The sequence below is a fragment of the Schistocerca serialis genome, unplaced genomic scaffold, assembly GCF_023864345.2.
Source record: "Schistocerca serialis cubense isolate TAMUIC-IGC-003099 unplaced genomic scaffold, iqSchSeri2.2 HiC_scaffold_1406, whole genome shotgun sequence".
Classification (NCBI taxonomy): domain Eukaryota; kingdom Metazoa; phylum Arthropoda; class Insecta; order Orthoptera; family Acrididae; genus Schistocerca; species Schistocerca serialis.
Window position 1 is genome coordinate 69,462 of NW_026047632.1, and position 25,144 is coordinate 94,605.

The 25,144-nt window shown below is 43.8% G+C and overlaps 1 protein-coding gene across 1 annotated transcript in view; it reads right to left on the reverse strand.

Moving 5' to 3' along the window:
• Nucleotides 1-24,580, reverse strand: part of LOC126442774 (uncharacterized) — a gene marked incomplete at its 3' end in the record, with an annotated part of 64,338 nt that extends 39,758 nt beyond the window's left edge. The window contains exons 1-2 of the mRNA XM_050090804.1: nucleotides 24,494-24,580; nucleotides 10,470-10,649 (exon numbers count right to left, since the gene is read on the reverse strand). Of these exons, the coding sequence (XP_049946761.1) occupies nucleotides 10,470-10,649; nucleotides 24,494-24,580 (267 nt within the window). The remainder of the gene's footprint in view (nucleotides 1-10,469; nucleotides 10,650-24,493) is intronic.
• Nucleotides 24,581-25,144: the final 564 nt, after the last annotated feature.

The following is a 25,144-nucleotide window of genomic DNA, read 5'->3' on the forward strand; positions in this document are numbered from 1 at the left end:
TGTTGTATTTCTGATTTAGTACGTTATCGGAAATGTGTTATTAAATCTTCGCTCCCTACATACATAAACTAAAGTCCTCTGCTTGCTTGTTCTTGTTTGTTTGGGCTGGGCTGAGGAAATAACGTAGAATTTCTGAACCGATCTTGGTATTCCTGGGACCAGTATCTTGCCAGAACCGATCTTGGTATTCCTGGGACCAGTATCTTGCCAGTAAAGTTACAGAGTCTCGATAACAGGCAAAAATCATTGGGAATCTCGATTCCCGGGATGGGGAGTCTGCACAGAACCCTTAGTGCGTGAGTCCCTCTCGCATTTGCCCATTCTGTTTTCCTTTCTTCTATGTACCCTAGCATCACCCAGTATGTTGTTCTGGAAGGTGAGTGCCCACCACAGACATGGGTGCCGTCGGGAGAGTCTGAGAGAAGTGGGACAGAACTGCTCTTGTTCTCTGTACGTGGCGTTCCCAATCCTTTTGGGTCACACTGAAACTGGTGACAGTGGTTCCACAATAGATTATATTGAGATAGGGAACCAATACTCGAAAGTGCATATTTATTATGTTAAGGACATACACAGCATACACCACCTAACAACAATGTAGCTCACAGCAATTCTTCAAAGCAACGACTGTCAGTCTGAATGAACGCATGTATTGCAATGATGCCTGCAGCTCTTCACACTCTTGCAAAGATCTCGGGTGTCCGTTGTGCACTCGAACAGTAGCAGCTGATAAACAGTGTACACACCTGACCACCAAACGGACCTACTGTGCACAACTAGGCTCGTACCACTCAAGCATCGCAGTGGAGCATTAACCTGTGCCGCAAGCACACCACTGACCCTGCTGTCAGCTGTCCATTGCATCAGATAGCTTGTGTCGTGTTCATGGTGAGGTGTGTTGCTGTGTACAGTGCACAATGAGTAATCAAAGATGAAATGTGCAAGCACTGGGACGATCGGATTTTGAGCCCTATGTCTGCTTGTGTCAATCCAGTATCGTTGACAGCGCTGTACTGTCCAATTTCATACAGTTTGTATTGTTTGTGGATGAGGCCTCATTCATCCGTGATGTTGTTTTCAAAAGCCAAACAGGCAGATCTAGAATGAGGACAACACCCACGCCACCCATATCGGAGGCCAACAGCAAAGATTCTCAGTCAACGTATTTTAGGGCATTATCCAAGATCATCCCACTTTGATGTTAATGTTTGCAAGCACCAAGCACCTGAAGAATACTCACACTCATTGTAGGACTGGAAAGGGGGGGTCCTCTCTGATGGCCATTGCGATCGCTGGATCTTACAACCCTAGACCTCATTCTCTGAGGTTATGCCAAGATGTAGGTGTACGAAACACCTGTACATACAGCTGAACACCTGCTGGCCAGGGTCCAAGCTGCCTGCCTCCTGGTACAACATTGGTGCTCACGGGCGAGGCCTCCACGACGAGTGCTGCCACTTCATGTTTAAAGATGATTAAAGGTGTAGCTGTTGTCACACGCATCGACTCAGTCTGTGTTTCGACAAGTTTCTACACAGTTGTCACTTCTGCCCAGCTGCTCAGAACAATAAAGTGTGACATGTCTTGGAAGACACTAGCGTGATTGACTCGATTCCACTATCGCAGTAGCCGCCACGATACAGGAATGACCTATGAGGATATGTTGACATCACTCCGAAACTGTGATCAGAGAGAGAGCGTCATGCACGTCAAAGGTCGTGAGGTGGTGGTATGAATGTGGGATATTTTCAAGAACACTGCCATCCTGAATTTGGAATCATTCAACTGTATGTCAGTCAGACACCTTAAGCAAGTGTATGGTGCTGGAGAGAAAAATGGTTCTACTTGTGTTGTAGATATGTGCAAATATTATTTTCTTAATAAAAATTTGCTGTGTACAGTGCACAATGAGCTCATTTTTTACAGTTCTTTTGTCAGCTATGTTTATTTACCAGGTGACATCTACACTCTTTTTGGAGAACTGTCGAGATGATTTCCCAAGTTTCTGCAATGTGTCACTCAAAACGTAGCCGATCAGCAGCTACTTGCAGCCAGCATATTCCATTTCGCGCATTTCTGTCACAGCACAATCCCACTCGTTTAATATGTGGAAGTTCTTCTTCTTATGAGAAATAAACCCGTTCGTGCTGCCTTGCGTCCACGCTTGGTAAGTAGTGAGAGTAGTAGCAAGTTGAGAGAGGCATGTTCAAATGTGTACCAACACGCTGGGCACTGTCGCAATGCGCTATGTGTAAGTAATGTTAGTGGTGAGAGAAGAAGCGTGATGGATTGCGACTTGAATTGCTGATCAGCGCACGCTGCGTGGCTGAAGGGTTTTGTAAACAGCCCTGCGGAGGGCGACCCGAGTCTTGCTCTCTCTCCGACTGCCAGCCAGCCCTGATATCGGAGTCAAGCGCTCGTGCGGTATCCGTGACGACGATGGTGACTGCAGTCATGGCCACGCACGTTGGATAACAATGATGACGCCGCACTGTTGTCACTGTTTACCGACGACGGTGTGATGTCATTCATCATGGTCACCTTGGCTGAGGATGAAAGCAAGTATACATATTTTCTATAGTGTTTTGTTTATACACTACTGGCCATTAAAATTGCTACACCACGAAGATGACGTGCTACAGACGCGAAATTTAACCGACAGGAAGAAGATGCTGTGATATGCAAATGATTAGCTTTTCAGAGCATTCACAGAATGTTGGCGCCGGTGGCGACACCTACAACGTGCTGACATGAGGAAAGTTTCCAACCGATTTCTCATACACAAACAGCAGTTGACCGGCGTTGCCTGGTGAAATGTTGTTATGATGCCTCGTGTAAGGAGGAGAAATGCGCACCATCGCGTTTCCGACTTTGATAACGGTCCGATTGTAGCCTATCGCGATTGCGGTTTATCGTATCGCGACATTGCTGCTCGCGTTGGTCGAGATCCAAGGACTGTTAGCAGAATATGGAATCGGTGGGTTCAGGAAGGTAATACGGAACGACGTGCTGTATCCCAACGGCCTCGTATCACTAGCAGTCGAGATGACAGGCATCTTATCCGCATGGCTGTAATGGATCGTGCAGCCATGTCCAGATGGGGACGTTTGCAAGACAACAATCATCTGCACGAACAGTTCGATGACGTTTGCAGCAGCATGGACTATCAGCTCTGAGACCGTGGCTGCGGTTACCCTTGACGCTGCATCACAGACAGGAGCGCCTGATATGGTGTACTCAACGACGAACCTGGGTGCACGAATGACAAAACGTCATTTTTTCGGATGAATCCAGGCTCTGTTTACAGCATTGCGATGGTCGCATCCGTGTTTGGCGACATCACGGTGAACGCACATTGGAAGCGTGTATTCGTCATCGCCATACTGGCGTATCACCCGGCGTGATGGTATGGGGTGCCATTGGTTACACGTCTCGGTCACCTCTTTTTCGCAATGACGGCACTTTGAACAGTGGACGTTACATTGCAGATGTGTTACGACCCGTGGCTCTACCTTCATTCGATCCCTGCGAAATCCTACATTTCAGCAGGACAATTACTGACCGCATGTTGCAGGTCCTGTACGGGCCTTTCTGGATACAGAAAATGTTCGACTGCTGCCCTGGCCAGCACATTCTCCAGATCTCTCACCAATTGAAAACGTCTACTCAATGGTGGCCGAGCAACTGGCTCGTCACAATACGCCAGTCACTACTCTTGATGAACTGTGGTATCGTGTTGAGGCTGCATGGGCAGCTGTACCTGTACACGCCATCAAAGCTCTATTTGACTCAATGCCCAGACGTATCAAGGCCGTTATTACGGCCAGAGGTGGTTGTTCTGGGTACTGATTTCTCAGGATGTACGCACCGAAATTCCATGAAAATGTAATCACTGTCAGTTCTAGAATAATATATTTGTCCAATGAATTCCCGTTTATCATCTGCATTTCTTCTTGGTGTAGCAATTTTAATGGCTAGTAGTGTAAGTGAGTCTTATGGGTTCTACTTCTTCTTTCCTAGCTGTGAGCAGGCGTTACTCGCTGTGGGATCTGAACCCAGCAGCTGATAATGATGATGACGATGATGATGATCTCTGGGGAACGACTTCGATTGTTCAGACGCAGATATCGATTATTCTACAGTATAAAATGTTTTGTTTGTTATTTTTCAGATGCTCTAGTTTGTAGATGTTCTCAATGCGAATATCGGTGTTTTGACACGACCACCAGCTACTAGTTCTTTAGCACCTGTGTTTTCGTTTGGGTTTGTCCATATTCTTTCAGACACATTCACCTACCGACGTCATACACCTCCTCTAGTACCCATGTGGGATATGCCCTTAATGATAAACATGCCCACTGATGATGAGTTGCTGGAAGTGTATTCCAGTAATGATCATAACAACAGTTTTACTTGTAAGTACTCAGAATTTATTATAATTATTATACGAATACGGATTTTTATTTCTCCTTCCTTATATACTTATCAACTGCGTCTCTTTCTCCTTCTCGTGTGCAGAGTTATTAGGAGTTCGACGTGTTGTTGAGGGGAAGAGCATTGTCCAAGTTAGGGGGAGAGCTGTCGTGACATCATGGGGTGAGTCGATACCAGAGTGGTCATACTGAGTCACTTTTCTGAGATGCAGGAAAGGGAGTCCTGTAAGACACTCAGCTGTATGCTCTGCCTTGATTTATGTTCATAAGATTTTGATCGACTTATTGTGGGGTCCAGTCACATCTCTCTTCAAACGTATATACTGCTAACAAAAAGCATGTCCTAATGCCCAGAACCATGACGACAGGAATTTAAATTGATTTCCATGGTTGCTTCTCACGAATGATAGAAATTAACCAAAAAATACAGGGCATACAGATACACAACAAACACCAGATGTCCACTGACGTTCTAATTTCTCGTTTATGGCCGAATGTAGGAAAGCCATAAGAAGAAGACAAACATTGACACGCTGTATGGCACATCGACAAAGAAGTCGAGCGTAAATTAGGTGGTCCCCTCTTCATGTCCATATTAGCAGAGAAACATCCAAAAAGTGTAGACCTGCTGCTAATCTCTGAAGACGATAAGTAACACAACGTTGGGATAAAATGCATGTCCCACCTACGTTCTTCTGAAATGAAAACAAAAAAGATGCACGATTTTTTGCTGTAGATGTATCAAGTCGTTTACCAAGAGCATGTATTTTGAAAGACACCTGATTGACTGCTTCAGCCAGGAAACAATAGGTGTGGAAATGCTTATCAAGGATAAACGGTTCTCGAAGTTTAAGAATGGTTCAAATGGCTCTGAGCACTATGGGACGCAACTGCTGTGGTTATCAGTCCCCTAGAACTTAGAACTACTTAAACCTAACTAACCTAAGGACATCACACACATCCACGCTCGAGGCAGGATTCGAACCTGCGACCGTAGCAGTCCCACGGTTCCGGACTGCGCGCCAAGAACCGCGAGACCACCGCGGCCGGCGAAGTTTAAGAATGCCTCTCACCAACACTTCTGTCCCTTTGTCGTTTACCGAGCGAGGTGGCGCAGTGGTTAGCACACTGGACTCGCATTCGGGAGGACGACGGTTCAATCCCGTCTCCAGCCATCCTGATTTAGGTTTTCCGTGATTTCCCTAAATCGTTTCAGGCAAATGCCGGGATGGCTCCTTTGAAAGGGCCCGGCCGATTTCCTTCCCAATCCTTCCCTATCCCGAGCTTGCGCTCCGTCTCTAATGACCTCGTTGTCGACGGGACGTTAAACACTAACCACCACTACCTTTGTCGTTTACGTCGATTTAGAGTGCCTCCTAGCTCCTGTGGTACAGTGTGAACGTGGTGCCTCTGCCTCCCATATCACTGCCACAAAATGATGCATATGATATGTGGCTACCCATCAAGTTCTGTGCACTAAAATTAAAATCTTATGTCAAGGGAATAGTGCGAGATGGCTGCTCACTGAGCTTGAAAGTCTTGTACGGGATGTTTATAACATTTATAGTGAAAACGTCCTCATGACCAACGTGAAGGAGAATGATGCACTGTACAAGCAGGCAGCTGATGGTTATATCTGCGGACTGTGACTGGACAGAGGTGAGGAAGCTCCCTGTAGAGACTGTTGCCATGTAACGGTAGAGTGCAGGTGACAACCCATGTATCTTTAAGTACTAACTGCCACAGTACACAGCCATCTTTTCCACAATTTCAGTGAGCATGATGCCCACTTTCTAGTTCAACACTTTGACGAGTCTGAGTTGAAGGATGATAAGATCAGTGTCATTGCTGACACCGTTGACAAATACATGCCGCTTCAAAGAGGATCACACAACTTCCTGGATTCACAACGCTTCATGCTCAAGTCTCTTTAGAAATTTGCTGAACCAACGCGTCCTGAAGATATTCTTAGCAAAGGGAGCCACTTATCTCGATGATGTAGAGTTTCAAGAGTTTCAACTTGTGACGGAGAAGGGGTCTTTCCATACGAATATCTGGATTCTCTAGTAAACTAAGAGGCATTTCCATAATGAATGGAAAGAACGGGCACTTGGTGAATGAACAGCAGGACTTCGGCATCTCTGATTTATCAGAACATATAAAATGGTGAACACCAATGTACATCTGACCGCCAACATCTTCGAGAAGTTTTGTAGTCTATGGCTGAGATTTCGTGGGATGCCATGTTAAGAAAGACACAAGCCAGCAGCGAATTCTTGACCAACGTTGAGATGCATGTCTTCCTGGAACATGCGGTCCACGAGTGACTTTGCCAATGTGTGCGTAGGTATGCCAAGGCAAATAACTTGCAAATAATCGAGGGGGAGTATAGGTTTTCTGACGCTTTCAGTTTCATCCTGTACCTGGATGTAAACTGTCTCTAAAGGCAAACCGTGCAACAAAGTCTCCCTTTTCAAGGGCTCTCATCGATGTCCAAAGGGGAAATGACCAGACTGAGGAAAGCGATCAAATATGTGGCTGCTGATGCTGTTGAGGGATATGTCCTAGAGGTAGAGCTGGACTATCCCACAAGTCTGCATGACAAACACGGTGAATTGCACAGCCTGAAAGACTTTCACGTTCAGGGACTTCAACAGGTGTCTCCTCTAGGGCATTGGCGCTGCACCACAAATGCTTATCAGGAGACCTTTCGATTGAGGTTATACTGAGGTATATACTGCAATTCCAGCTGGAAGCAGGGGTGTCCTATGACGATCACAAGTGGTTCATCGGGGGGCATAGGTGTGGAAATCTGCTGCACCCAGACTATTTACTGATGTGTCTGGGTGGGTTTATTTGTTGGTAAAAAGGTGTTCCACTTTACTGGGTGTGTGTGGAATAGTTTGATGAACTGTTTGTCACAGTTTTGACTGCATGTTTGAGATCATGAATGTTTCATTGCACACTGCGTGCATCCATGTGTGTGTGCGCGTGTGTGTGTGTGTGTGTGTGTGTGTGTGTTTGTGTGTGTGAATTGTTTTTGAGCTGCCATTGCTGTTGCTGTTCTATGTATGTACACACTGAAAACTTCTCTCTTTCTCTCTGAGTTACTAATAAGTGTTTAATAGACATTGGAAATTAAAAAATTACCTTATTCACAAAAGAATGTGTATATTGTAATGAATCAATTACGAAATAACAAAACTGTTACGTATATCACAAATGCGAGAAAAAATGGAAATTAAAAAGCTTTCAGTTGTTTTCACAATACAGTTGTTCTTCTTTTTCATATTTTTTGCATGAAATACCTCCTTTATCAGTTTTATATTGATGGCAGGTGCCAGAGAAAAAAGAAATCCTTTTCGAAAAAATATTTTTTAAATTTACATACATACATACATGGCCGACCGGTTCTAGACGGGATCGCGATTTATCGCCTCCAATTCTTATTTGCGTAAGTAGAGCTTTGCGGATGTGCGTCAGGAATACTGCACGCGTTTACGTGTGTGTGTGTGTGTGGGACGTGCGTCACGTCCTCGCTGTGACAGCGTGCGGTTCGCGGTCAGCGGACAGCTAACATCCCGTTAGCGGTCTGAGCCGCTTCCCACTTCCGACAGCCCGGCTGTGGGCGTCACAACAACACAGGGCGAGGGAGGCCAGCGGGGGACACGGGCCGAGTCCACACAGTAGGGGGCCCGGCGTACGGACCGACCCAAAATCACTGTAGTGGTGACACGTGGCTGCAGTCGACTCTTACCGATACGTCGATAAGCAGTACAGAAAACGAAAAATAAAATTCAGAATTTCCCTCGTTGTGCAGGAGCAGTGAATTGGAAGGTGGTGCACACTTTTGAATCGGCACCTTCCAATACGTTGAATCGGTCGTCCTTGCGATGGGGCCACTGCGCTTTCTGCCATCTAGACCTAATCTATGCCGGCTGGTGTGGCCGAGCGGTACTAAACACTTCAGTCTGGAACCGCGCGACTGCTACGGTCGCAGGTTCGAATCCTGCCTCTGGCATCGATGTGTGTGATGTACTTAGGTTAGTTAGGTTTAAGTAGTTCTAAGTTCTAGGGGACTGATGACCTCAGAAGTTAGGTCCCATAGTGCTCAGAGACATTTGAACTATTCTGACTATACATACATACATACATATTTGTACACAGTATTATGTGAGAGCCCAGTTACCAGGGTTGGAATTATCTCGAATACGAATACCTCAAGACTGCTGCAACTGTCTGAAGACTTAAGTTTCATTCAGAAAGCAAAGTGTGTCTTTAAATCGAAACTATCTGTACCACATTGGTTTCACGGAATAACTTTTCGCAATTACAGTTTTCCTAAGCAGGTGCAGTGTATGATCAACGAAGCGTAGCTGCACCGCGAAAGTAATAAAGAAGTCGTCCTTTAAACATTCTCGGAAGCTGTGAGGTACTAACTCTACAAAATATTGGATACGTATCAGGTAAATTGCCTTTGCTGCAGTGAAATGCATGGATGATGGTATCGAAAACAAGATGCAATGACAGGACGGCAGAAACCATTCTTAAATATGGAACCCGCAACTATCAATCTTTGAAATTATCATCCAGAAAACATCCGTAATATTTATAGGAAAAAGATTTAATGTACCCAGAGCCTTTTCAGTTCACTAAAGCAGGTATCGCCTAATTCTCTTCTCAAAGGATCCAAAATCAGGCTCACACGATTCTTTCGGGACTGGCACGTTGCTACATACGCCACAAAAAGCTACACAAAGACACAGATCATAGTGCGTCCTTTTGCTTTCCATGTATACTACTGTCACAATCCAAACAGTCATAATGCACAGTGGCCATTCTATGTGTTAAGGTTGGGTGGTTTGGGGAAGGAGACCAGACAGCGAGGTCATCGGTCTCATCGGATTAGGGAAGGATGGGGAAGGAAGTCGGCCGTGCCCTAAATCAGAATGGCCAGACACGGGATTGAACCGTCGTCCTCCCGAATGCGAGTCCAGTGTATGTGTTAAGACCACATAGCTTTTATTCTCGGTAGTGCGAAAATCACTGGTGGTAGTGTTCATAAATCATAGACAGAGAATTCAGACTCGATAATGGTTCGAGTTAGGCCACGAGACACGTGCAGAAAGGCTAACGACTGAGATGAATGCTCTCAGAAAGCAGCATCCGGTTTCAGGTTAGTCCGACAGAGATTTTCATTGGCCTTGACATAGTCATAAAATGTTCTGGTTGTGACTGTAGTATCGCAGTGCCTTTAACAAAGCCACTCGCAGACGCAACACACGCTAACTGGTGGACCTCAACTGCAGGTTTTCGTTATTGACGCGCGTCCTCTGTGGCTGCGGCGGCTGGGGCATTGCCGTGCTGGCTGGCAGTGGTGAGCACAGGGGGCCACCAATGGCGTAGAGCCACAAGTGTCAGCTGCGCTATCGTCTTGTCATGGAGTCCTGGGAAATGGTCACGTGAATGTTAAGGTGGGAAGACGTTGAACAGTTGTGTCGAAATGTATGAATTATGTGGTATGTATACAGGTTCATTACGAGATTTGAAGTTGACGAACCTCCATGTTGAGCAGAAGTAATTTTATAGGCCTTCCATATGGAGTAGAGATTCTTAGGAAGAGAAGATGCTGATGGGGACTTGAAATGCCACACTGAGACTCTAGACCACTCTCCACTAAATATGAAGCTAACATGCTTCAGCTTGTAAAGCAGGATTGGATGCAAAGTTATCTGAATCTGTTAAAGAAGTAGCTAGCAAATACGAAAAAAGAAAGATACAGACGATTTTCTTCGATCTCTAACCATTCCGAGCTTAGCCTCCCTGTATCATAGCCCCAAAAGGCTCACAGAAGTAGAGGTTGGTTCAGAATTTTTCCAGATGGTTAGTATTAGAACTGGAGAGCCAAAGATAGCTACAGTGTGAAGAAGGTATACTGGGAAACACTCTCCAAGAACTGACCAGGTGGTGTGTGTCATTTTCTCACCCCCTGTACGTATAATACAGTTTATAAGAGGAGGAAAAAACTCCACTTACCATTCGTTCGAATGCGAGGGGAACCAACAGCTGCGAGGCGTGCGTCGCACCGAATGAGAGCAGCTGCGCCAAGTCCCGCCAGTAGCTGGAGAGGCGTTCCCGGTAAACAGCCGCCTGGGCCTGCAGTTCTGCACAAGACGGGAGACGATGGACTGGTGAACAAGCCAGTGGATCAGATTTCTGTAGAAGCACAGCTTTCACTTTCTGCCCCCACACAGTGTATGCAGGTAGCATTTACCTTTTGAAACTAGATCAATATACAATGTCAGTAATCATATGAGTTACAGCACGGACATCTTGACCGGACGTTACAAAGCTCATATTCCAGTGACAAATTTAAAAAGCACATCTGGCAAAGAGAGAGGAGTACCATCACCTAACGTAAATCCAGTCATAAAAATTCTTGATACATTGCCTAAGGGTAGAAGTTTCAAAATATCTGAAGAAGTGGAAATATACAACTATTTTAAAAATGACCTACACGACTTGCCCAGCAATAAGACAGATTTAAGAAATAAGGGATCTCGAGATAAATTCCAGTAAGTTTTATGTGCTAATAAAAGAAAGTAACACAAATGAGGATGTATAGTTTGGCTATTTCACCTTGACTTACTGACAAGCATAGGACATAACGATTTGCACAGAATCGTGTCTATGCTAGTTTTATAATATGAGTAGTCTTTACAACGTTTCCCGTAAGTTGTATGATATGTTTGGAAATGAGGAAGAATTATGTCCACTCATCAACGTTTTTATATTTAGGATGTATTTATTTTAACATAAGTAATATATTTTAGTAATTCAGTAAAAAATTGAATAAGGTGTTTTGCAAATGTAGCTGAAAAAGCCATTCTCTGCCTAAACTTTCTAAGGACCGTCGAAATGTATGACTACATTTGTACTGGTACAGTACCTTACATATTAACAGTACATTTTACAATTACATGATGATACACATAATGTTCTGTAATTGGTGACAAGTATCCCATCACATGTTTCTATCTCACTTTTTGTACTCCTTTTTCTTTTTATTTGTCCATCAGATCAATTCATGTACGAAAGTTGTGAATGCGATTTATACTTTTGTGATATTAATGTGGTACAAAGAATACACATGTAAAATTATATATATATATATATATATATATATATATATATATATATATATGATTATTACCGCCATGTTTTTATGAGCAGCCAAGCTACTGTAAGCCTCTGACGAAGGATACCATACGTACAATTATGCACTATCACAATAAAGAAATGTCTTATCTTATTTCTTTACATCAAATGCTTGTATCGTAAACAGAATGCCAAATTTTGTTAACAAATGTAAACACGATATTAAGATACTCTGGTATAAAACGTTTGCTGTGGCATGTACAATCACTGCTAAGAGCAAAGAAGAAACGACTTGTGAATATGTTCCACACCAACCACCTCAGTTGTCGTACGAGGTGCATTCAAGTTCTAAGGCCTCCGATTTTTTTTCTAATTAACTACTCACCCGAAATCGATGAAACTGGCCTTACTTCTCGACGTAATCGCCCTGCAGACGTACACATTTTTCACAACGCTGACGCCATGATTCCATGGCAGCGGCGAAGGCTTCTTTAGGAGTCTGTTTCGAGCACTGGAAAATCGCTGAGGCAATAGCAGCACAGCTGGTGAATGTGCGGCCATGGAGAGTGTCTTTCATTGTTGGAAAAAACCAAAAGTCACTAGGAGCCAGGTCAGGTGAGTAGGGAGCATGAGGAATCACTTCAAAGTTGTTATCACGAAGAAACTGTTGCGTAGCGTTAGCTCGATGTGCGGGTGCGTTGTCTCGGTGAAACAGCAAACGCGCAGCCCTTCCCGGACGTTTTTCTTGCAGTGCAGGAAGGAAATTGTTCTTCGAAACATTTTCGTAGGATGCACCTGTTACCGTAGTGCCCTTTGAAACGCAATGGGTAAGGATTACGCCCTCGCTGTCCCAGAACATGGACACCATCATTTTTTCAGCACTGGCGGTTACCCGAAATTTTTTTGGTGGCGGTGAATCTGTGTGCTTCCTTTGAGCTGACTGGCGCTTTGTTTCTGGATTGAAAAATGGCATCCACGTCTCATCCATTGTCACAATCGACGAAAAGAAAGTCCCATTCATGCTGTCGTTGCGCGACAACATCACTTGGCAACATGCCACACGGGCAGCCATGTGGTGGTCTGTCAGCATTCGTGGCACCCACCTGGATGACACATTTCGCATTTTCAGGTCGTCACGCAGGATTGTGTGCACAGAGCCCCCAGAAATGTCAACTCTGGAGGCGATCTGTTCAACAGTCATTCGGCGATCCCCCAAAACAATTCTCTCCACTTTCTCGATAATGTCGTCAGACCGGCTTGTGCGAGCCCAAGGTTGTTTTGGCTTGTTTTCACACGATGTTCTGCCTTCATTAAACTGTCGCACCCACGAACGCACTTTCGACACATCCATAACTCCATCACCACATGTCTCCTTCAACTGTCGATGAATTTCAATTGGTTTCACACCACACAACTTCAGAAAACAAATGATTGCATGCTGTTCAGTTAAGGAAAACGTCGCCATTTTAAGTATTTAAAACAGTTCTCATTCTCGCCGCTGGCGGTAAAATTCCATCTGCCGTATGGTGCTGCCATCTCTGGGACGTATTGACAATGAACGCGGCCTCATTTTAAAACAATGCGCATGTTTCTATCTCTTTCCAGTCTGGAGAAAAAAAATCGGAGGCCTTAGAACTTGAATGCACCTCATATAAACAACATGAACAGTGATTTGAGGAAATTCATGTTAGTGAAGTTAACATCAGTAACAATAAATTTACCTGATGCCATAACTATGATCCTCACGCTCCTCTAAAGTAGATGTACACTCGGAGTTAGGAGACTCAACATGCAGAGACAACAGTGAGATATACACACGTCAGAAGATTCGTAAATTTTGACACCTCCAGTGGCCCAATGCAAGTGACGTACAGTTTCTAGCATTTGTTGTAATATAACTGCCTCATGCATGGGAGGATAGTGGCGTTCTATACATGCCATCTGCACTTCACTTTTCGGTTATTGCTGTATACCTGTGTAAAGGGCATAGGATCGAAAATGTAGTCGTGAAAACAAATAATGTTACAGTTATTGGCAGACACAACGTCTTTAAGAAAAATACTGCATTATTTTTATGCCTGTGCCAGATTTTTGGCATTTCATTCTTATGCGAGCCTATTTTCAGTACAAAAAAGACATTGCTACAGTTGGAGAATGATGTGTGTACACGATGTTCCTAATGCTATTGGAATTACTCATCGCAAATCGCAAAAGAGAAAGTCCAAAGAACGTGCATCTTAATGACTTTGTAAAAAAAACGAATCATCAGCATGAGGGACTTGAGAGCATCGTACCGACACATTACAGTGGCATGTGGCTGTAGGGCAACAACTGCAGAATGTATAGCCACGGCTTGGGGTGGAGACAACAGAGTTCTGAGAAATTCACCAGCCATCACAGACAGACCGATGTAACCTGGGTTGAGATCTGTGGCTGCCACTGACACCACACCACAAGCAGCATAGTGTAGGGCGTTCTTTGGAGTTCAGTGGCGGGAGTCGCTTTTGCCTGTGGCGGTAAGGTCGACGCTGCTCCGTCCTCAGGTGGCCTCGTGAGACGTCACGGGAAGCAGCGGTCGTCGAGATGCCTACCTCTCCAGCCCACAGAAACAAACAGGGGTTAGGAAGACTCGCGATCAAATCATGTGGAAGGCATATGGAACAGTTCTTCGGAATTTCGAAAATTGTTCAGAAATTTGGAAGCCAAATTGTTATTCAAACTGGTTCTACAGATAAACAATCAGTATCTCTTGAAAATATCATTCACATAGTTCTGTATGTTCAAGGACACATAAGTGCGATGACATCCACACAATTACCTAAAGAGCTCTCATACTCAAGTTGCTGACAAGAATATGTATATAAGAGAAAAAAGGAGATTGAGGAAGTACTAGATGACGATCAATTTGGTTTTAGGAAAGATAAAGCCATCAGCGAAGGACTTTTCAGTTGGCGATTGATGATTAAAGCGAGACTTAAGGAAAATCTAGGCATGTCCATAGGATTTGTAGTTAGATAAAAATCGTACGATAATTTAAAATGTTGCAGGATTTCCAAAACTCTAAGGAAAATGGGTGTAACCTCTAGGGAAAGAAGGGTTACGTGCAATTTGTACATCAAACAAGAGGATAAAGTAGGAAGACCAATAGGAAAGGTAAAAGACATACATCTTATCGCATCTACCATTCAATCTGTACATCGAAGAAGCAGTGACGGAATTAAAAATGGGGTTCAGAAATGGAATTAAAATTCATGTTGAAAGGTTATCAGTGACAGGAATAGCTGATGTCATTGCTGTTCTCAATGGAAGTCAGAGGTAACAGTAGGAGATGTTGAGTAGAATGAACAATCTAATGGATAGACTCTATGAATTAAGACTAAACCAAAGAAAGATTAAATTAATGAGGTCTAGCAGAAATCAGATCAGTGTTCAACTTAATGTCAGAATTGTAGACGAGGATCAAGACGAACTGAAAGAATTCTGCTACCTTGAGGACAAAGTAGCCGGCTGAAGTGGCCGTGCGGTTCTAGGCGCTGCAGTCTGGAACCGCGAGACTGCTACAGTCGCAGGTTCGAATCCTGCCTCGGGCATGGATGTGTGTGATGTCCTTAGGTTAGTTAGGTTTAACTAGTTCTAAGTTCTAGGGGACTAATGACCTTAGAAGTTGAGTCCCATAGTGCTCAGAGCCATTTTAACCAAGGACAAACTAACTCATAATGGAAAAATGAAAGAGAACATAAAGAGTAGAGAAGAACATTCAAAGAGGATGTTCATGGCCAAACGAAGTCAACTAGCATCAACTGTCAGTTTTGTATCAACGAAATCAAACAATCATTGATAAAATTATTTAATAGGATAGATAAAAGAATCGACTCACGAAGCAGCGGCGGAACACACATAGAAACTGTTGTGATTGTCAAGCTTTCGGGCCAGTGGCTCCATCTGCAGGTAAAAGGGTTGAAACGGAAGGAAAAAGGGTTAAGGAAAAGGACTGGACAGGTCTAGGAAAAGGGGTAAAAGGGGTAGATTTTGGGAAAGTCACCCAGAACCGTGGGTCAGAGGAGACTTACCGTACAAGATGAGAAGGAATGTTGGGAACCGCATCCAGGGAGCTTAAAGGTGGACGATAGGGTAATATACAAGACAGAGATTATTGCTAAAACATTGATCTCGAGTTAACAAGCGTGTGTACTCCTATAACAGCCCTGTAACTGGCAAATATAGTTCCCGTGGTCTTGGGGTAGCGTCTTTGATTCATAATCAAAACGTCTTCGGTCCCAGGTTCGATCCCCACCACTGCCTAAATTTTGATAAATAATCAGCATTGGCGGCCGAAGACTTCCGGCATAAGAAGTCAGCCTCATTCTGCCAACGGCCTTGTCAAAGAGGGCGGAGGAGCGGATAGAGGTTCAGGGCACTATCTTGTACTAGGGGTGGGAAATTGCCCCTAAAGGCGGAAGAATCAGCAGTGATCAACGAGATGAGGATGCAGAAGGCAATGGAAACCACTACATTAAAGACACGTAACGTGTATCCACAGGACATGTGGCCTGTAATTGAAGAAGTGTCATGATGATCTCTCCATTGGCAAAAGATTCCGTAATAGTCCCCCATTCGGGTCTCCGCGAGGGGACTGCCAAGGGGGAGGCTAACATGAGAAAAAGATTGAATAATCAACGAAAGGATGACGTTCTGCGAGTCTGGGCGTGGAATGTCAGAAGCTTGAACGTGGTAGGGAAACTAGAAAATCTAAAAAGGGAAATGCAAAGGCTCAATCTAGATATAGTAGGGGTCAGTGAAGTGAAGTGGAAGGAAGACAAGGATTTCTGGTCAGATGAGTATCGGGTAATATCAACAGCAGCAGAAAATGGTATAACAGGTGTAGGATTCGTTATGAATAGGATGGTAGGGCAGAGGGTGTGTTACTGTGAACAGTTCAGTGACTGGGTTGTTCTAACCAGAATCGACAGCAGACCAACACCGACAACGATAGTTCAGGTATACATGCCGACGTCGCAAGTTGAAGATGAACAGATAGAGAAAGTGTATGAGGATATTGAAAGGGTAATGCAGTATGTAAAGGGGGACGAAAATCTAATAGTCATGGGCGGCTGGAATGCAGTTGTAGGGGAAGGAGTAGAAGAAAAGGTTACAGGAGAATATGGGATTGGGACAAGGAATGAAAGAGGAGCAAGACTAATTGAGTTCTGTAACAAGTTTCAGCTAGTAATAGCGAATACCCTGTACAAGAATCAGAAGAGGAGGAGGTATACTTGGAAAAGGCTGGGAGATACGGGAAGATTTCAATTAGATTACATCATGGTCAGACAGAGATTCCGAAATCAGATACTGGATTGTAAGGCGTACCCAGGAGCAGATATAGACTCAGATCGCAATATAGTAGTGATGAAGAGTAGGCTGAAGTTCAAGACATTAGTCAGGAAGAATCAATACGCAAAGAAGTGGGATACGGAAGTACTAAGGAATGACGAGATACGTTTGAAGTTCTCTAAGGCTATAAATACAGCAATAAGGAATAGCGCAATAGGCAGTACAGTTGAAGAGAAATGGACATCTCTAAAAAGGGCCATCACGGAAGTTGGGAAGGAAAACATAGGTACAAAGAAGGTAGCTGCGAAGAATCCATGGGTAACAGAAGAAATACTTCAGTTGATTGATGAAAGGAGGAATTAAAAAACATATTCCGGGAAAATCAGGAATACAGAAGTACCAGTCGCTGAGGAATGAAATAAATAAGAAGTGCAGGGAAGCTAAGAAGAAATGGCTGCAGGAAAAATGTGAAGACATCGAAAAAGATATGATTGTCGGAAGGACAGACTCAGCGTACAGGAAAGTCAAAACAACCTTTGGTGACATTAAAAGCAACGGTGGTAACATTAAGAGTGCATCGGGAATTCCACTGTTAAATGCAGAGGAGAGAGCAGATAGGTGGAAAGAGTACATTGAAAGCCTCTATGAGGGTGAAGATTTGTCTGATGTGATAGAAGAAGAAACAGGAGTCGATTTAGAAGAGATAGGGGACCCAGTATTAGAATCGGAATTGAAAAGAGCTTTGGAGGACTTACGGTCAAATAAGGCAGAAGGGATAGATAACATTCCATCAGAATTTCTAAAATCATTGGGGGAAGTGGCAACAAAACGACTATTCACGTTGGTGTCTAGAATATAAGAGTCTGGCGACATGCCATCTGACTTTCGGAAAAGCATCATCCACACAATTCCGAAGACGGCAAGAGCTGACAAGTGCGAGAATTATCGCACAATCAGCTTAACAGCTCATGCATCGAAGCTGCTTACAAGAATAATATACAGAAGAATGGAAAAGAAAATTGACAATGCGCTAGGTGACGATCAGATGGGCTTTATGAAAAGTAAAGGGACGAGAGAGGCAATTCTGACGTTACGGTTAATAATGGAAGCAAGGCTAAAGAAAAATCAAGACACTTTCATAGGATTTGTCGACCTGGAAAAAGCGTTCGGCAATATAAAATGGTGCAAGCTGTTCGAGATTCTGAAAAAAGTAGGGGTAAGCTATAGGGAGAGACGGGTCATATACAATATGTACAACAACCAAGAGGGAATAATAAGAGTGGACGATCAGGAACGAAGTGCTCGTATTAAGAAGTGTGTAAGACAAGGCTGTAGCCTTTCGCCCCTACTCTTCAATCAGTACATCGAGGAAGCAATGATGGAAATAAAAGAAAGGTTCAGGAGTGGAATTAAAGTACAAGGTGAAAGGATATCAATGATACGATTCGCTGATGACATTGCTATCCTGAGTGAAAGTGAAGAAGAATTAAATGATCTGCTGAACGGAATGAACAGTCTAATGAGTACACAGTATGGTTTGAGAGTAAATCGGAGAAAGACGAAGGTAATGAGAAGTAGTAGAAATGAGAACAGCGAGAAACTTAACATCAGGATTGAAGGTCACGAAGTCAATGAAGTTAAGGAATTCTGCTACCTAGGCAGTAAAATAACCAATGACGGACGGAGCAAGGATATCAAAAGCAGACTCGCTATGGCAAAAAAGGCATTTCTGGCCAAGAGAAGTCTACTAATATCAAATACCGGCCTTAGTTTGAGGAAGAAATTTCTGAGGATGTACGTTTGGAGTACAGCATTGTATGGTAGTGAAACATGGACTGTGGGAAAACCGGAACAGAAGTGAATCGAAGCATTTGAGATGTGGTGCTATAGACGAATGTTGAAAATTAGGTGGACTGATAAGGTAAGGAATGAGGAGGCTCTACGCAGAACCGGAGAGGAAAGGAGTATGTGGAAAACACTGATAAGGAGAAGGGACAGGATGATAGGACATTTGCTAAGACATGAGGAAATGACTTCCATGGTACTAGAGGGAGCTGTAGAGGGCAAAAACTGTAGAGGAAGACAGAGATTGGAATACGTCAAGCAAATAATGGAGGACGTAGGTTGGAAGTGCTACTTTGAGATGAAGAGGTTAGCACAGGAAAGGAATTCGTGGCGGGCCGCATCAAACCAGTCAGTAGACTGATGACCAAAAAAAAAAAAAAAAAAAAAACTGGCAAAACATATTCTATCAAAGGGAGAGCCAGCTGCGAAAAGATACAAGTCATATACCAGCTACTACGTAAACACTGTTTAGCCTTCTACATAGGCATGACTACCATCACATTATCAATTAGGATGAATGGCCATAGGCTGAGGGTATATACTGGTAACTCACAATATCCTGTTGCAGAGCATGCTCTACAACGTGACATTCGTGACACCAGCGCCTGTTTCACCACCTGGATTCCTCCCCCAGACACCAGTTTCTCAGGACTCTGTAGGTGAGAACTAACTCTACAACGTGTCCTTGGTTCTCGCCACCCAGCTTTTTATCACTGTAACTACTCTTTGCTTCACTCCATTACAGTTTCCTGCATCTTTCATTGTCATTCCCATCTATTTTTCACCGCCCCATCCCACCTCTGTTATGTACAATGCGCTTACCTTTTCACTCTTAATAACTTGTGATCAATGTTTTAGCAGTAATCTCTGTTATGCATATCACCTTGTCTTCCACCTTTAAGCTCTTAGGTTTTCAAATCTCGTCCGATGCAGTCCTCAACAATTAGTCTTCCCTTCTCATCTCGTACAGTAAGTCTCCCCTGACCTACAGTTCTGGGTGACTTTCCCAAAATCTACCCCTTTTCCTAGACCTCTCCAGTCCTTTTCCTTTACCCTTCTTCCTTCCGTTTCAACCCTTCTACCTGAAGAAGGAGCCACTGGCCCGAAAGCCTACCAATCACAGCAGTCTTTTATGTGTGTGCCTTGCTGCAGCTGGGTGAGTAGATTTTTTTTATCTATCCAATCAAATGTAGGTTTTAGTTTGAGGACGAGTAACTGAGAGTGTAAGTTTTGAGCACAGTATTCTATGAAAGTGAAACATGGACAGTGGGAAAACCGGGACGGAAGAGAATCGAAGCGTTTGAGATGTGGTGCTAGAGAAGAATGTCGAAAATTAGATGGACTGATAAAAGAAAAAATGATGAGGTTCTCAGCAGAACTGGTGAAGAATGGAACATACCAAACGCTTTGGTAGGAAGATGGGACAGTATTTTGTTCTTCGTCATGCAACCTTATTGTTTCCTCTTGGTTCTTGTACGTATCACCCGTCTTTCTTTGCAACTTACTCCCATTTTTGTCAATATTTCGAACATCTTGCAGAAGTTTACATTTCCGGATGCTTTTTCCAGGTCTATAGGGCCTATGAATGTGGCCATTTTATTTTCCAAGTTTTGTTTCTCTCATCAGTCACAATATCAGACGTACCGCCCTCTCATGCTATTAGCCTTCTGACAGTCAAAATGATCGTCATGTATCATATTCTCTATTATCTTTTCCATTCCTCTGTATATATTAGTCTTGTCGACAAATTCCGTACATGAGGTGTTATGCTAGTTGTGCGATAGGCCTGCTAGCTTCTGCTCTTATCTTCATGGTTGTGTCTAATGGTATACCACCATTCTCGTATATTCTAGACGCCAACTTCAATAATACTTGGTTGACACTTTCGCCAATGATTTGCTGATCAATTGCTGTGTTTTTTTCTGTTTCCCAAGGATTCGTTTCCGTTAGCTCCTTATATCTATCTTTGTTTGTCCAATTTCTATGATGCCCTTTTCATAGGTGTCCATTTCTGTTCAAATGAACTGCCTGTGTGGTATTCATCAACGTAATATCTACAGCCCAAGAGAAATTCAAATGAAGTTCGTGTTTGCTTTGCACTTTAGTGTCCCACTCCTTTCCGCATTTTGTTCTTCAAGACCATTCTCTTAAATTTCAATCCACTCTTCATCGCAATTCAACTGACATCTGAGCTTATGTCTGGCCCTAGGTGTGCCACACAATCGAAGAGCAGGATTTAGAAAAGATAGATTTCGACTTCTAGACATAGATAATCGGACAATTGTTCCCATAAATACAGAAGTACGAGTATTAACAAGAGCCTCACCAGAACGTAACCTCACATGGAACTTTCCTGTGCCTCGATCCTTTTCGAAGCATACCTCCCGTGGGGAAGCGAGAGTTTTCTATAGCTACCGACGGTTGCGAGTTAAAACAAAGAGCGACAGAGGGAGAGAGAAAGGGACTCCCCTCTCTTCCACTCCGCTCCAAGGCCAAACGTCGTGTGCAATCATGACTGTTTGTACTGAAGCAATAACGTTACGTAATTGCAGTACGTAAAGTTTTGATATTTTTATCGCTATGTAATTTGTTAAAAGAAAGGCGAACAAACATGTAAAAGTAATGCATCCACAGTTTGAAATAGTTACACTGATTTACATCTAAGTCAACTTAAAGATGCAGAGCTACAATTTTTGTAGTATGTGTATTCTGATATAAAGCATAACACGTGGAATTTATTAAACCCCATACATTAATTTCTGTCATCAGTGATAATACCTGCTACAGTTGCAAAATTGTACATCAGCAGTTGGTTTTATCACTGGGATGTGTATCAACAGTTGTGCATGTCCCATCAAGAGAAACGTGTGTTCTTATGTGTCTCCATTGTTGTTGTTGTTGTTATTAGCAGAAGTAGTATAATTATCACTACCGTGTGCTGCCCGTGTACTTCGCATGTCGTAATGTTGACACATTGAGATGTCAGGTTATATATAAGAGAGCGCACGAATGCCTTAATTTTATCGGGTGGAATAAACGCATAAAGAAGTAAATAAATGTACACAATGTGCCAAATTCCGCTACTTTTTATAACGCACTTTACACTATTTCTAAGGATACGGACTCTGTCGTTTCTTGCGACTCTTAGTGTTTGTTCTGCTGGGGTTGGCATCGTGTAGTGGATCCCCGTACGCTCTGTAGCGTATGGCATTAAAGGTCTAAAAATTTCGGAAAAGTTACAGTACCTTCGTGCATTGTCACTTTTATCGCAACGACAATGAACGGGAGTGTTAAAACGTCACGTGTCAGAGATCTATGCTGAAGTTCAGTGAGTGAGCAGTCTAGATCGCATCACATCGCATAGTGATTTTTTAATCGGGATCTGTGCGCTACCTTCATGCTGAGTACCCTGGGGACGCTCCCAAGACAGCAGCCGTCTTCACAGACCGCGTGGACACGCTCCTGGCTGGATGACCACTCAGCCGTCCTGCCGCATCCCGACATGCCCGCTAAGCCATCCGGTCTCAGCCTCACAGGAGATGTCTGGCACCAGCGTGTCGACAGCGGCGGTCTCAACGTCGCTGCGATCTGGCGGCTCTACGGGACCTGTTGAGTGACGTCAGCTGAACACGACACAACTGGAGAGACTCGGGGACTCTCCTTGTCGGCCAACTCAGGCCCTTGTCGAGGCTAGAGGTGGTGTGCTCTACTCCTGTGTCAGCATGATCTCTCCTTATCTGACATCGAATGAAATCTGTCCTCAACCTTCATGTTTATTACTTGTAACCTTCCACGTAAACATAACTAACTCGACCTTGTTTTGTAAGGAGAAAAACGTACACTTGCAAGATCTCAACCCTAGATACCAAACACCCGCCCTCTCTTAAAATAAATGGCCACACTTATGATAATACTCATTTCAGACGTCTTGAATGCAGAGTTTTTAAAGTTCTGTAGGTGCAGGTTGCCTGCCACTGGCTCCGCCCCACTGCAGCTGCCTGACGCACGAGTGCAGAGTACTGTGCAGCGGGGTGACGTCCTGAGCCCTCAGACCCGCTTCATGCCGCAAGTGTGGGAAGACGTGTGTGGAGCCGGTCACGTCTCGAAACTTTGTTCTTCAAGTAGAACACATGTGATTTAACATGAAAAACGGGTAAGCAATACGGGCAGATAGTATTTCAATGCCATGTGCATATATGGTCAACACCGTTTAGCAATATTTTAGGACATATTCTGCAGCAGTTTTTTATAAAACACACACACACACACACACACACACACACACACACACACACAGATCTCTGTTACGGACAGATGCAAGGTAAAATCTGACAATATTACCTCTTCAAAGCAAGCTTCCTAAACAGTCAGTTCGTGATTTTACGTCTCCGTCGCATTGTGCCAATGAAGTTGTTTGACGAAAATGATCGTGGTGAAAGGGCATCGTCATCATTGTCACCACCATCCTCTCATAAAGAATAGTCTAACGTCAATCAACTATTCTTCTCTCCATTTAACGGATCTTCTGTATGACTGCCGCAACTAAATCACAAGGTACAAATTGTAGCACAAAGAAACGCTCGTAGAGTTTCTTTTGCCTCGTGTAAGAGTTAGTCGAATAGCCACATATAACGACGCTTACCGGTCACAACTGTCGCGAGCTTTGACGTTTAAACGTGGCAATTTGACCGTCACTGTATACTGCTACTGGAGGTGCCACACTGTCGCTTGTCGGTTCACCGGCACTATAAACGCGAACCTCTTACTCACCGTACCGTACAGTAGTTCGAGCTCCGACAATGGGCGAACGCAGCGGAGCGTGCCAGAAACAAGTGGTACACGGGCGTTGAAAAGCTATGTGGTCAGAAGGTCTTAACTGCGTTCAGTCATAATCGTGGCGCAAATCTCCGCGCGACATAGACAGCTGGGGCTCACACCTTGCAAGTGTGCGTCTCGTATATGAGACCTGGTTGGTGATCTTCTCTTGTTAGATGAAATCGGTTGTGATTAGATAACTGTTTCTTTTCTCCAGTGTGATTATTATTTAGTTCTTATGTTTTTATTTCTGTGCACTTTAATTAGGACAGAATTTTCAAATGTGGTGCAACTCCATCACCATGTGTTGATTAACTTCGACGAGAGTTTTTATAGAAAACCTAAATGAGCACATTGCGCTTTATTTAACAATAACGAACTTCCAAATAATATACTCACCAGGTTTATCCCTCCACTCAAACTGAACATGACGCCACCTCTCACAATTCACCCTGCCGATCGTCGCTCTTGTGATGAACCGAACAGCATCCACTGACTGGGACAGGATATGATGCCTCAGATCATCCGTTTGCAGCGTTGTCATGTTCCATACCATGTTGTTCAACCTTTCAAAATAAAATGGAGTCAGTTTATGTCACAGATGATATTATGAAACTTGACTGTATTTTGTAGAATAGAATAGTGAAAACTAAACTCAACTTGCACTTCTCCAGCTTTCACGTTTCCCATTGATAGAGGTCGCCAGCCCATTAGAGACGAATCGAGGTGTCAGGAATTATGGCGTACATTACGGCTGGTATGCGAGTCTGCTTACATATTCTGGCGAACTAATCGTTTCTGATGAAATGCAAGAATTCACATACAAACATGCAGCCAGAACTATGATTGGACAAGCACAGCAGACCGCGTTCAAAGGCATGGAGTGGGCGCTCCCCCACAACATGGCTCACCGTCTGCTCCTTGGCGCCATAATCACGAGCAGCACTTCCACTATAATACCACGTTTTCAAGACGTTGCCATGTCTCTCCTGTGCCATTTGGATGAGGCTGAATCTTGATCTTACTTGACAAGAAAGACCATACTACGCTACCTTACTCAGTTGGACTGAATTCTTATAGCACTCTGTCTTAAGAATTAGCACATTGGCATCCTTGATTGTGAGATTAGCAGGGACAAAATTTAACAGAACATGCAACCCCTAAGTGGGAGCTGTTGTAGCAATGTCATTAATAGTCAACATGGCTCCTTACGTCTTAACTGTGTGAGTGCCACTCTCCCATGCTATAGCACAATATGCGACAGCTCAATAACCAAGAGAAATTGCAGCGTTGTTTTGTTTGTCTACATTTGCTCCCCAGTTTTTTGCAGGAATGTAGTGCAGTTGATTTAGAATAGAAGCAAACGACTTTCACAGGTCCGTGCAGTGCTGCATAAATGACAGTGACAGGAAGAGGGAGACACCAAAGTAATTAAGGAAGTAGCTGCAGGAAATTTTGGTCCTATCCAGGGGCACATATGTGTGCCTCTGTATCATGGAGGTAGAACTCTGTGGGCTCAGTTCCGCTTGTGTTTGGCTGGAGTCTCTATCTGTAAAAGTACT